This window comes from Taurulus bubalis (assembly GCF_910589615.1).
Source record: "Taurulus bubalis genome assembly, chromosome: 18".
Taxonomy (NCBI): domain Eukaryota; kingdom Metazoa; phylum Chordata; class Actinopteri; order Perciformes; family Cottidae; genus Taurulus; species Taurulus bubalis.
In genome coordinates, this window is record NC_136606.1 from 11,042,832 (window position 1) to 11,056,901 (window position 14,070).

The 14,070-nt window shown below is 42.3% G+C and overlaps 1 protein-coding gene across 1 annotated transcript in view; it reads left to right on the forward strand.

Moving 5' to 3' along the window:
* The window catches only part of kcnb2b (potassium voltage-gated channel subfamily B member 2b), a gene marked incomplete at both ends in the record, with an annotated part of 71,194 nt that extends 57,349 nt beyond the window's left edge, over positions 1–13,845 (forward strand). The window contains one exon of the mRNA XM_079234660.1: positions 11,863–13,845. Coding sequence (XP_079090786.1) covers positions 11,863–13,845 — 1,983 coding nt within the window. The remainder of the gene's footprint in view (positions 1–11,862) is intronic.
* Positions 13,846–14,070: the final 225 nt, after the last annotated feature.

Genomic DNA, 14,070 nt, shown 5'->3' on the forward strand with positions numbered 1-14,070 from the left:
AGAGTTCGGGAAAATGTAATCGATACTATTCTGCAGTTCTGCACTATTAATGCCAAAATGATCATCTCGATTAATTTCTAATTAATGTTGTGATCGCAATTATTTATCACCATTATTCATGATTTAAGGGATACAATATTTTGTATTGCACTTTCACAGGTAAATAAACAAAGCACGTATTTCACTTACATGTTGTGCTACAATCATGCTGATGTTAATATATTTGCACCAAAAATAAGATTCTTCTTCACCTGTGTATTTTCTCTTTGCTTGTCTGCTCTCAGTTGTATAAAGCATGTGGGTGCGCCCACGGCAGCACGACAGCTTCCCAAAAGTGAAGCCAGGTCATCTCGCCTGTTAGGCCTGTTAGTTAAGGAAGAACTTCATTTGACATGAAGCAGACTTTCGCACGGATCATTTTAAATATCGCAGTCGACCATGTTCATTTAATTGTGGGAAGCCAAAATAGTAAAAGTAAATGTTTATTTTAGCATATGTATATATATATATATATATATATATATATATATACACATATATATATATATACATGTATATATATATATATATATATATATATATATATATATATATATATATATATATATATATGTATATATATATTTAGCCATGCTAGTGGTGACTGAAATAGATCAACCATTGGATGGATTGAATTTGGTACATACATTCATGATTCGCAGAGGATATATATATATATATATATATATATATATATATATATATATATATATATATATATAAAGTATATGCCTATACAGCCACACATAGCACTGTAAACTAACATGTTTGCTAATTAATTTCATCATGTGACTTTTAGAATAATATCTGTAAAATCCGTTCAAACTGTCCGACATTTTCATCCTCCCCCTTACTTCTGTGCTGCTGATTGCATGCAGTCATCTGTGTGTGTGTGTGTGTGTGTGTGTGTGTGTGTGTGTGTGTGTGTGTGTGTGTGTGTGTGTGTGTGTGTGTGTGTGTGTGTGTGTGTGTGTGTGTGTGTGTGTGTGTGTGTGAATTGCAAGTGTGTCCTCATTTGGATTAATTAAAGGAAATCTCCCGTGAAGAGTGGGGGCGTCCCAATCTGGCCTTCTCAAGGACAGGCAACCTATCAATAATACCCGAGCCTCCACCCCAACCTACACACGAGACTACCACCCACTCAGATGTACACATACACACACAGCGGCTTACCTCATTCTAACGCCATGGAAACAGTCACCCAGTGCCGCTCCCAAGCCTGACGATCATCACGCTCATTTGAAGAAGAACAAAGGCTGTGAATGTCTGTCTGTTATTACAGCTCCCTTATCAGCGCTCCCTGCTTTCATCTACCATGAAGCAGCATTCAGCTCAATTGCTCAGTCATTCATACCACGTTTGTCGGCTGTTTTTTTGTTGCCGAAGGCCATTGAGTATGATCCAGCGTGAGTCATTACTAAAGTCAGCATGTTTTTGTTCAGTAAAATAGTTTCAGTGACAAAATAAGATACCAGAAGCCTTGATGGACGCACAATCTCTTCCGATGATATTCTGTGATGACTGCCGCCTTTCAGAAATGAGAACCGGGGATGCCGTTCACAAGTTTCTATGGTTACGGGGACCAGCGTCAATAGGTTGTTGACACCATGGCCGCTGAGCCTCTCTCTTTCCACGGGAGCAGACGGAAATGTCAAGGTGTTGTTTGGTAATTGGGATGAAGAGGAACAAACTGAAATTGATGAAAAAAAGGACTTTGGAAGTTGGCGCAGGATTGGAAGCATCCGCAGTTATGTAGATGCTCTGATATTAATCAATTCACATGTAACAGTTGAATCAAAAAGGGTTTTATGTCTATTTCTTAATTAGTTTTCATGTTTGCTATTTGTTTGCTGGCTTTGCTGTCAGTTGTCGCTGCTATTGTGTATGTCTTGTTTCTCCTTCCGTGTCCGTCTCACTCATGAATATATTCATGCAAACATCATCAGGGTACATCTCATTTTAGAGTAAACCCTGTGTCAGTTTGGTGTGTTTCTCATGGTAAACATAGTTTGGGTTCATATTCCCCCCAGTTTCCCAGAGGAAAGACAGAAAAAGACATTCCAGTGTGTGTGTGTGTGTTTAAAGACAGATAGTGATGGAGGTGCAGGTCTGTCCTTGGAAGTGATGCTGAATAACAATAAATCAACCAAGCCACATTGGAGAGCTTTGCAACACAAGCACATACCTTGAAAGAGACTTTGTGAGACGTACAATTGAGATTGACACAATGTGCACATTTGAAGCCAATAGTCAACAGTCCACATTTTTGGAGCGACGGTGTCGGGGCGGATGCTGATGTGGTGTGGAATATAAATGAATGCCATTCAGGCCTCATGGTTGGGCTTTATTCTTTATACTTGATTAGGATTAGCTGACTCCTCTGTGACCACTCTTCCTGCAGTCCCAAATGAGACAGAGAAAGAAGGAAAGCTTGTGTTTTTAATTATCTGCGTGAAGGATAGAGAGAGTAGACAAGGGATTATCTCAACTCCTCTTTTATGCATCAAAACTCAGGAGCTTGAAAGTGGAGTTCTCGCTCCACCCCCAACTGACCTTGCAAAAAAGGGAGATAATCAAATCACAAAGTCATAAAAGGGCATTTCCACTAGTTGAATTCAGCGCCACAGGGAAGAGGAGCTCCCTCTTGTGGCTGTGCCTTGTCAAGCTCTCCCTAAACCACAAGGGACTACTCGAGGGAAATTAAAGCCAACTGATAAATACAACTTCAAACAAAAGTTTCCCCTGAACTCCAAATGTTATCTCATGTTGTTGGAATTCATGACAGCGTTCATCAGAGCGTTTTGCTTCGAATTCCAATGGACCGAGTAACCTCTCTTTACCCTGAAATCTGTCAGCATCATCCCGCTGCTCGTGGAGCTTCTGAGGATCACTCAGCTGAATGGTAAAGTCACAAAGCTGCTTTATGCTTTCTGCTCAACTTGCGCTAGTAGTGCTGGGAGACATGCCCGTGGTTACAGAGTTTGACTCAGACAGCGAGGTGACGTGTAGTCATTGAGGATAACAGATAGAGGAACGCATAGAGAGGGGAGGAGGAGGAGAGAGAGAGAGAGAGAGAGAGAGAGAGAGAGTGGGGGGAGGGGGGGAATTCTCTTTTTCGAGCTGTACGAGCCTGCTGAGTGCGGCTAAATGTGACAGTGTGTTTTGGAATAAGAGAAAAGGGATTGTGAGAGAGCAAGAGGCATTTTACAAGCATTTCTGCTGTATGTATTGGTGTGTGTGTGTGTGTGTGTGTGTGTGTGTGTGTGTGTGTGTGTGTGTGTGTGTGTGTGTGTGTGTGTGTGTGTGCATATGTGCATATGTGTGGGAGGTGTAGAGGAGAGCTTTTCCTGTGAGGTTTACCCAAACTTATCTGTGAAGGAAAAAGCACCCCAGAGAGGTGGCAGGAGAGTAATTCTTATGCTGAGTACATTTCTGGAAAGTACCACACACACACGCCTCTTCACCACCTTCCCATTCTCCCTCAGCCTCCAAGCTCAGATGGATGATGTTATCAGGAGACTCAGGGGTAGAGCTTGTGAGAGATCCTCTTCCTGTGTTGCTTTCTGCATACGTACAGACGAATCTCTGGAGCAGCCCAGCGAGTTATTTGCAGCACTCAGAGCATCATGATGAATATGAACTTTTATGGGGTCCGGGCTGCGCGCTTGTTTCTCCTTCCTTTCTCTGGTCTGTGGTTCGAGTAAGTGTTGATTATGTGGCCTTGGCCGGATGATTAACACAGTGATCGCACTTAGCGGTAATTACACTTAGCCCTGTTGACTGCTCTCTCTGGCGTGCTCTCTCTCTCTCTCTCTCTCTCTCTCTCTCTCTCTCTCTCTCTCTCTCTCTCTCGATCTCTGTCACACATGAAGGCACAAACCCCTGCGGGAACACATAGCTGCTCAGCTGAAAATTACTCCAAACATAAGAAAGTTATCTATTGTGATTGTTGTCCTTTGGTGTTATGGCTTTGAAAGATTCATCTTTTGTGCTTGCAGATATAGTGTAATGGCCATGTGTCTGTATAGTTTGCACAAATGCTGAACATGCATACTGGAAAACCCTTCATGTGCATGTACATGTGCATAAGTGTGTGGAGGGAACTGTCTGTATCTCTGGTCTGCCTGCTGTTCTCTTCTCTCAGGCGGAGTCAGAAGCATATAGGTTAATAATGTTATCACGCCATAAGGGCCGAAGGCTTGTTCTCCACATGCACAGAAACATATGCACATGCACACATACTTTTTCCACATCCACCACCATCTTTCCTGGCGGGGAAAGGACATGCAGCAAGGACATTGTTTAAATTGTTTTCCAGTGTAAATATATATACCTAGATCATCAGAAAGATTTGTTGTGACGGTAAGACATTGCCAAAGCAATTACACAGCAACAAAGTAATGTTAACAGAATACAGAGGCCTAGGAACAAGCAGACCTTCAGCCCTGGCTGCCTCTCAGCTCATGTTCTTACAAATGTTACCACTAAGAATTACTTTTAAAGGATTTTCACCGACTAGGATTAGATTACTGCTGGTACAAATTAGTATTCTTTCATGAAAGAAATTTGCTCTCATATCTTTGTATATTTGATGGTGTAGTACGAAATATAGTTTTGCGTCAGTCTGCCTCAGATTTAGTGCAGCCTTCTCTCCCTCTGCATATTCTCGCCCTTTCAGTTTAATTTCTGACATTTGTGTTGTGAAAGTCACGGCCTGTGATTTGCTGCAAGGTGACTTAGAGGGCAACAGTGATGAACAGATTACAGAGAACGGACAGAGAGAGACAGATAAAGAGAGCGACAAAGATTGACGTGATTAGACCAATCAAGACATCTTAAATGTCAGTTTGTTCTTTGCTTTAAATGCTTTGTGGAAGAGTGTGCTTGACTTTCCTCACCGCACTTTTTGTAAGGCTTTTACATCCGAGGCTTAATTCACAAAACTGCTGAGTCGTCCACGGAAATAGCATCCGCACACTGAGGGAAATCTTTTTTTAATACCCTGATGAAGTATTGTTGAACTGCAATCATATCTGCTCCGAAGACGATGCTGGGAGTATAAATCTGATATCAGAGGAAGAGGGCTATGTTACAGGATATGTAATAGGATGGAGCAAGCATTAGGTTAGCTATTTCAGTAAGCAGATGGCTCAAGGATCCTATCGGAGCTATAAATAAATGTATCGATACACTTGATTGAGAAGGAGAGTTGTGGAATTTATCCCAAGGTTGAGCTCAGAAATGGCCCCGCTAGCTTGTGATGTAATGTTTGGCATTGGAGGCTTAGCTGTTGCAAACGTGAAACTGTGAAATACATTGTTGGGCAGCCCGTTTATAAATAATAAATGCTGTTATGCTGTGATGCAACGGGGTCTAAAAAAGCTGCGCTGGTCAGCATAGCTGGATGTCACGTTTATTAACTTAAAATCACAGTGTACAATTGGACATTTTACTTCCACCTGATAAATGCATGTACGTTTGGAGGGTCATTAACTTGAAAATGTTAGCATGCACAGCTAACTAGCTTATTACCACAGTAGTAATCTAGCATTAGCCTACATTTAAAGTCTCATAGTATATAATTTAGCTAACTACATTATTTTCTGGATTACAATACATTAAAACATCTCAGTTTAGCTAATTGAATCTGCTAGCAAACCGTTGTCATTTTGGCTTACAAAGTTGACAGTCGTGGACTCAAAATGAAGCCTATTGTTTATTCTTGTGTGAAATCCAAGAGCCATTGTTTTAAACTAATATTTAGACTAATCAGTACAATTTCTGTAATTGATTAGTTTTTTTTAATGTTTTTTCGTACTGAATTATTTATTTCCAAGAAATAATTTAATCAACTAAGTTCTTAGTCGACGAGGAAAGAGGAAGTGGATAAACAGACAGGCAAAACATTGTTATGGCTGAACTTTTCAACTTTCCATGCGTATCTAGTTTAGTTGCAGGTAGTCTGAATTTTCTAACAATGTCACTCCTCCCCTGAAAACAACAAACGTCTGGTTTCTCCTCCATACCACCGCAATGTGACTGCAACATCACAATCAAAGTCAGATTTTTTCTCTCTATGCTGTTGCCAACTCTCAGCACTCAGGGATTCATACACTGGGACATTTCCCTGTAAATTATCAACAGTCTGAAATGAGATTCTGGTCATATGTGTAATTTGAACAAACACTGACTTGGGAATTGTCAGTACAATGTGTTCTCTCGTACGTAATCTTTTATGTATAATCATTTAACCAAAACTCATCTGTAATAGAGCGCTGACCCACTCGGCTGTGTTGCTTGTTCTAAGAAGGCGCTTTTGTGCAAGTACTGGCCGGACGCATGATTACACTCTATAAATATTTCATACTAGCCCACTTTCCTCCCTGTGGCTACAAAAAAACAGACAAACAAATATCAGTATAAATAAAGCCTGGAAAAGACCAGACGGCCTTTGAGGGGGAGAGGGAAAAGCACACGAAAAATGTGTTTACGAGAATGGGACGAAAAGGGGACACGATGGAGTTTAGTGAAGAGATCAAATGAAACATATACAGTGACCACGGGGGAATACACTCCACCATGGTGGGACATTATTCAGTAATGTAGACGGGCCATTTATGTTTGTATATTATTTATTTATTTATTCTTCCTCCTATAATATCGTGGCGAAGAATACATTGAAAGCACTCTGTAACCAAAGTGTGTGCGAGGCCTGTAATGCCGCTGATAAGAATTGGTTAATGATTAAGGATCCTCTCAAAGGCTGTCAGCCCAATCAACCGATTGTTGAGCAGCCGAACGAACCTCACACTCTCAGCATATATAACATTGGCTGAGCCCTCAGGTCCCATGCTGTTGCATGCTTCCACCAAAGATAATATGAAACTGAGAGAGACTTCAGTGTATAAAGCGTTGTGCTGTTAAAAGAAATCAACAAGAAATCTGATTTACTTGCAAAGTGCATATAATAATAATAATAATTTATATAGCACCTTTAAAAACAAAGTTTACAAAGTGTTCTACAGAGAAGCAAAGCATAGTCATACATAATTAAATACCGGCAAACAAAAAGGAGCATACCATATGTCATGCTGATCGTACGGCACCTGCGATCAAAATTGTGATCATGCTAATACTCCTGATTAAGGTTGCCCAGCACAGGACATGTACTAGAGTCTAACTGACTGATGACAAATTAAATTGTAAGTGACACATGGTGATGCTGCATTATGCAAGACAAATGGGTTATATGCACTGCAATTATTGACTGCACTGACAGCTGTCAGAGATATTATGAAAAGCTCAATAGTTTTTCTTGCACTAAACTCCCACTGGAGTTACCAAATATAGTTGGCCAGATGGAAACCGGAGTGTATTCTTTTATCAGATATTACAAAGTTATAAAACAAAAAATGGACATATTTCAATGACCACACACATATCGCACCAGTTTCAAGGGATTCAATGAAATCAGTTTTGCCATTTTGTTCTCTCCAGTGCTTTATGAGCTCAATTATTTTGTCGATAGACTAATGGCTTTAGAATTGAGGCCCAAATTGTAATAACTGTGGCATTCCTCCAAACCTATCTGAACCTCACAGGAGCTTTGGGATAAAACAGTGGACGACCACCAAATATCACATTCCCCCTCTGCTTTTCTCACTTTGTGAAGTCTTTGGAAAGTAGCCATAAAAAAAGGCAGAGTGGGAGGGAAGATATCTCTACTCGTTGGTTGATTCATGATCATTCCGTCTAAAGGTGCCTGTATTCAAGTCATACCCTCACTATTCAAGCCTTATAAATCTCTCTTAAAGTGTGTGTGCCAGGTTCCCTAAGAAGCCATATTACATATCGACTCAATTATATAATTAATTGCTGGGAACAGAATTTGTGCACATCTTAGAGTCAGAGTTTGCCATTTGGGACGTATTAAACCTATTTTAAACCTATTTCCAGCATATGGAGCCATTGGTCTGAAAAGTAAAATGAAATTGCTCACTGGTTCATGTAACCTGTAAAACTTAGTGTGATAGTTCATTAAATTAACAAAGTATTCTTTGTTTTAAAGCATGCACAAAGCTGTGGCTTTGGCACGCTCATCCAACTGGAAAAGATACAGTCTCAGGAGATAAAATAGTGCACAAGTCCAGGGATCAATCTATATTACCATAACCATAATCGCCTGGATTGATTTTGCAGGAAAAAATTATCATACCTGAGGAATGGCTCAATTTGTCCGGCACAAATTGATGACACAAGGGGAAGTAGAGAGGATCAGTGGGGACCTCAGAGGTTGATCATGGTCCATAAGCGCTCTGAGCAAGGAGATCAATAGAGGCTTGCTGGCCATAATGTGATGTGTACACAATCAATAGCCTCCCCATAGCTGGCAGATGGGCCACTGGCGAGAGGTGAGTTTTTTTTTTCTTCCACATAGCATCTTTTTTCCCCTCAAACTAAGGACTGACGGGGATGCAGGCGGCAGACGTATGGGTGTCAATGTGCGACCACAGTAATGACAGGACAGTTAGAGAGAAGCTACTGGGCCCATTGACTCCCTCCTGTGGGAACTAAAAGAGAGGGGGTGAGGTGAGAGGCCCAGAGAAGAGCCTGAAGAGGGCTCTTAACTCAGTGGCTCCTATGTCTTTTTTTCCTCTGGATCAACTTCATACTCCCTGCTCAGGTCTCCCAGGGGATCTATTATTAAAGGAGCTGTAGAACTGAAATTATGAGGGTGGGTGTTGATGGATAAAGCGCATTCACTCCCTTGGTGCACAAAAGACATTCTCCTAAACTGCTGCCGACACTGTCCCAGGCACTATTTTTTTAAGATGTCCCTTGAGGGATTTAGCCGGCTGGTTTTTCTTTTAGTGAAGACATTCGTCAAGTGATTTATTTTTTCGTGATGTGTTTTTTAGAATTTGCTCAGGAGTAAAGACCAAAGTATTCAGAGAAGTCCTTTGAGTATTGTATAAAAATTATTGAATAATGTTCACTCTTTCTTCATCTGCCTTTCATCTCATTGTACGTTTTAAAGTGAAGCAGTTTCCAACACAGTCATGCTCAGAAATGGTTGCAGTAGAATTGGTAAAGGGATAGAAGAGCACCTGAATAGGCACAGACAACTAAAGCATGTCACATGTGACCTAATCATCTGAAGACATTAACCTCTCTAAACTCATGACTGGCCTGACGTAGACCTGACTGCATCCTGAGGTCAAAACCTCCACAGGGACCGGGAAGATAGACTCATATTTTGTTACTTTAAATTGAGCAATTTTTATGCGCCAGTTGTAATCCCAATTATTTTACTCTTTGAACTGTTGTTCAAAGAACTTTCTCAGATATTTGAAATTGTCCAGTTCAATTCAATATCTTGTGTCTTGTCTCTGGTAGTTTTCCTCTGCTAGGTCACTTCCAGGTCAACTGGCGTAGCTGCACTCATTTCCCTCTTTTAAGACAGCACTCCGGGCATTAGACGCTACACTGAATGCCACCGCACATGCAAATCAGGGGCAAAGACGACTGAGTCCAAGTAATGTATCTTCCTAACTACTCCCACGCAATTACAGCAGGTTAATGCAAGCCACCTCAGGATTGCTCATCCTCGTGTTCAAATGCCATTTGGTAGTGTCCATGAGCAAGGGATGCATGGGTGTGTAGGAAGGTGAGATTGCATGGGTGTGGGTCAGTGAAAACGTTAATCACTTTCTCTCTCTGTCTGTGAGTGTGTGAGTGTTCAAGTCCATCCATTCAGCCGCACATTGCAAGTTCATTTGCTCCAAAGTGTAGAACAGTAGAAGATTAACTGTCTCTTCTGAGGCAGGTAATGTGAATCTATTTAAAGAATAGTGGACCTCTAAGGAATGAGTGACCTTTAGCATGTGTTTTTCATAAATTGTGTTTATTCTTACACTTGTATCTGAATAACTCAGCTGCACAAGGAACATAATGTACCACCAGTAAGCTTGTAAACTGATCACAATCGTTATTTTATGCTCTAATCTACTCTTGGTGCCAAGGTGTTCAGCAACAGGAACACAAGCAAAGGTCCTCTGATGGAGTGGCTTGGCCACAGGGGGCGAGCCTCAAATGTGCTTGCCAAAAAGTTCATGGGTATGGAAACTGTGTGCGTCCTTACTGTGACTCCAGCCTTTCAACTCGCTGGCAGGCCAGACCCAGGTTGCCTCACTTAGCCGCTAATAGGTTTAGTGATAACACTTCCTCTGCTGAGCCATGACACCCCTTTGTCTATTTTGCAATCTGTCTCAAACCTTATTTCCTCAGTTTTTCTCACCTAATGAAAGGGATTTCTTACATCTATTTCAGGCAGTGGCACAAGGCTGTGGCCCAGAGTGTCAGTGTTAGCTCAAGACTAATTGATAGACTATAGAAGTAGCTGAACACCTTTGAAAAATCCTTGAGCTCCATCTCTGCATGATATTCACTAGTACGTGATATTTGTTGAAGTATCAAAGGACACACACTGACTGTCTCCAGACTGCGCTGTGTAAATTTATGTAAGATAATCAGTGTGTTCTGCTACTTGATGCGGTTTGTGATTAGTATTCAGGGTGCCTTGTTTTCCTATCTGGACTGAAACTTTTTCAATCTTTGTTCATTAGATTTTAATAGTTTTTATGTTGCATGGGTCTTAGAGGCCTTTACTCAAAAGAATGCACTGGCGTTCGGTTGATTGTTGTGGTTATGCTGCACTACAGTGTGTAGGACAGACACCCTTCCCCTGCGTGGGCTGAGACTCCTGGCTGAGCAGAGTTGAGCTGTGGGAAAAGGACATCAGCTAATCCCTGCAGCATTGTATGGATATATCTTTCCACCGGTAATAAAACATGGAGAGGTACTATAGAAATTAAGGGACGAATGATGAGAGAACTATGCAATTAATACTTGTCACTCTGTATTAACAAGGCACGCATACTCATTACATAACATGATGTTACAGTCAAACACTCACCATACATTGCTTACACAAACTCATTTTATAAATACCCAACCCCAGTCAGAACATCTAAAGTCAGATTTAATATATCAATGTCAATAAATCCTGGTCAAGGTAAAGAGCTGCATGAAACACAGCCTCATGCTGTGCTGACCTCATAGGATTATGCCGGATATTCTTATCTATCGCTTTTGCTGAGCAGAAGGCACAGGAAACAATATCAAAGCATCAGAATCACACAGAAGTTTTTAAAAACTGGTTTGCAGTTATTTTTCTTTTATCATTGAAAACAATAAATTATATTTTGAGACAGATAAAGAGGATTTTAGACTGTTGCCAACAGGTGGAGCCAAAATCCTTTTATCTATTGTCGATGGTCTGCACACACAAACACACTCCTCTTCTTCCAAAATAGATTACTGGCCTAGTTATTTCCCCCTTAAATCTCCCCCTCATTTAATAATCTATCCTGCAATGCTGCATTAATTCAAATATATACTTTATTTGTTTATTTGAGTCATTTGCTACCTTCTTTTGTCATTTTACAAATTGACATGCTATCTTCCTTTGTCCATACAAACAATATTGTGACATCCATTCACATCATGCAGACAGCTATGATTATTCAGTGTATCCCATATCTGTAACGAACTACTGAGCCATCACATGCTAATTGAGAAAGACAACAAAAGATCTATATCTTAAGTCAACATTTAATGGCTGAAGCTTGTGTGTATTTACAATAATTCAGAATATGTATGCTATGTTTCTGTGTGTTAATAATGACAATAAAAGTCACATGAACATAGAAGCATTTCTTGGAAGCCTGCTAATATTGTATTCCTTTCTGTTCTCTCTTTCAGATCCTAGCCATCTTCTCGATCCTGTTCATCGTCCTCTCCACCATCGCTCTGTCTCTCAACACCTTACCAGAGCTGCAGGTCATAGACGAGTTTGGCCAGGCCAACGATAATCCCAAGCTCGCCCACGTGGAGGCCGTGTGTATCGCCTGGTTCACCATGGAGTACCTCCTTCGCTTCCTCTCCTCTCCCAACAAGTGGAAGTTCTTTAAAGGCCCGCTGAATGTCATTGACTTGCTGGCCATCTTGCCCTACTATGTCACAATTTTCCTAACTGAGTCCAACAAGAGTGTGCTGCAGTTCCAAAATGTGCGCCGTGTGGTGCAGATATTCAGGATCATGAGGATATTGAGGATCCTGAAGTTGGCCAGACACTCCACAGGGCTCCAGTCTCTAGGGTTTACTTTGAGAAGGAGCTACAATGAACTGGGGCTGCTCATTTTATTTCTTGCCATGGGCATCATGATATTTTCCAGCTTGGTCTTCTTTGCTGAGAAAGATGAAGATGCCACCAAATTCACCAGTATCCCCGCCTCATTCTGGTGGGCCACCATTACTATGACTACAGTGGGTTACGGTGACATTTACCCACAGACTTTACTTGGAAAAATTGTTGGTGGGCTCTGCTGCATTGCAGGAGTGCTGGTAATTGCCCTACCCATCCCCATTATTGTCAACAACTTCTCTGAGTTCTACAAAGAGCAGAAGAGGCAAGAGAAGGCCATCAAGAGGAGGGAGGCTTTGGAGAGAGCCAAAAGGAATGGCAGCATTGTGTCGATGAACCTAAAAGATGCCTTTGCCCGCAGTATGGAACTGATGGATGTGGTGGTGGAGAAAGGAGAGGAGAAGACCTCCCTGGACAACCACATGTCGCCTAGCCGATGGGGCAGCTCAACCAGGCATGCCTCCTCAGAGACTGACCTGAAATCTCCGGTTAAAAGAAACCCTGAGCCGCAAAGCTATCCTCATCGCATCACCGTCAACACTACTGGAAGCCCCCAGCAGACAAGCCGGACCCCACAGCACCTTAATGCGCTGAAACTGGAGGAGATGTACAACCAGATGACCAGGTCACAGTCCTTCACCAACCTCAACACTACAAGCTCCATGAGCACTCTGAGCACAACCATGACCGCTCCTGTGTCGCCGAAGAAATCTCAAAGCCCCGAATTTACATTAAAAGAGGAAGTAGAGCTGGAGATGAAGGAGGTCCAACCCTCCTTTCCAGATAACTTTGAAGGCTGCTCAACAGACTTTACAGAACAGGACTCCAACTCTGATGAAGAAGATGCTGGGCCCTGTCAAATCAGACACCCCAGGGCCCCACCCTTCCTTGATTTTAGCCAACTGGGGGCCATTGATGACCCCAGCTCTCCTGGCATCATACTCAAAGATGGCCTCTATGAATCCGCCGACCCAGGTGACGGATCAGAGCTCCACATAGATGACGGGGAGAGCTTTAACAGTGCTGTGGAGAATATCCAGGGTTCACCAAGAGGGAATAACCCTCTTAAATTAAAGGAGTTACAGGTTAACTTCAAGAGCTCTGCTGAAGGCCCGCTAACACCGCCCAGCACTACCTCTCCTGGAGACATCAGCTCCAGCATCCTGGAAGACGAGACCCCAGAGGGAGAGACATCAGCGCTCATCCCCAGTACAGAGGAGCTGCTCCCAGTCACAGAGGAGGAGACCTGCCCGTTGTCACCGAAGAGGCTGGTGGTAGACACCCCACCTGGCGATGAAGATCCAGCCACAGAGAACCACAAGGAGAAGCATCTGATGGCAGTGGCAGGAGCTGCCGTTGCTCCATTGTCACCTAAGACAGCAGCACAAAATTGCACCCAAGGTGGAGTCAGGGCAGGCGAGGAAGTCAATGCTGACAGCAACCAAAGTGGACACAAAGTAGAAAACCACATGTTTACATCCGATATCCACCTGATACCCGGGGATGGAAGCCTCTCTCCGACCTGTGAAACCAGGATGTGACCATAAGAGAAGCTCAGAAGGACTACAGACCCACTGCAACCTCAGCCTGGTGTGTGGGAGAGCAGGAAAGAAAAGACCAGGGTTTAGTTGTAGTGAGAGATATTTTTGCATGGCATGACAAGTCCCTTTTACTTGTGTTGTTGTGATTTTGCTGAAAAAGAAACTGCAGTGCTTCGTGCAGATTTGAGAATGACTCTGGGGCAAACAGTGGGCTCAAGGAGGAGG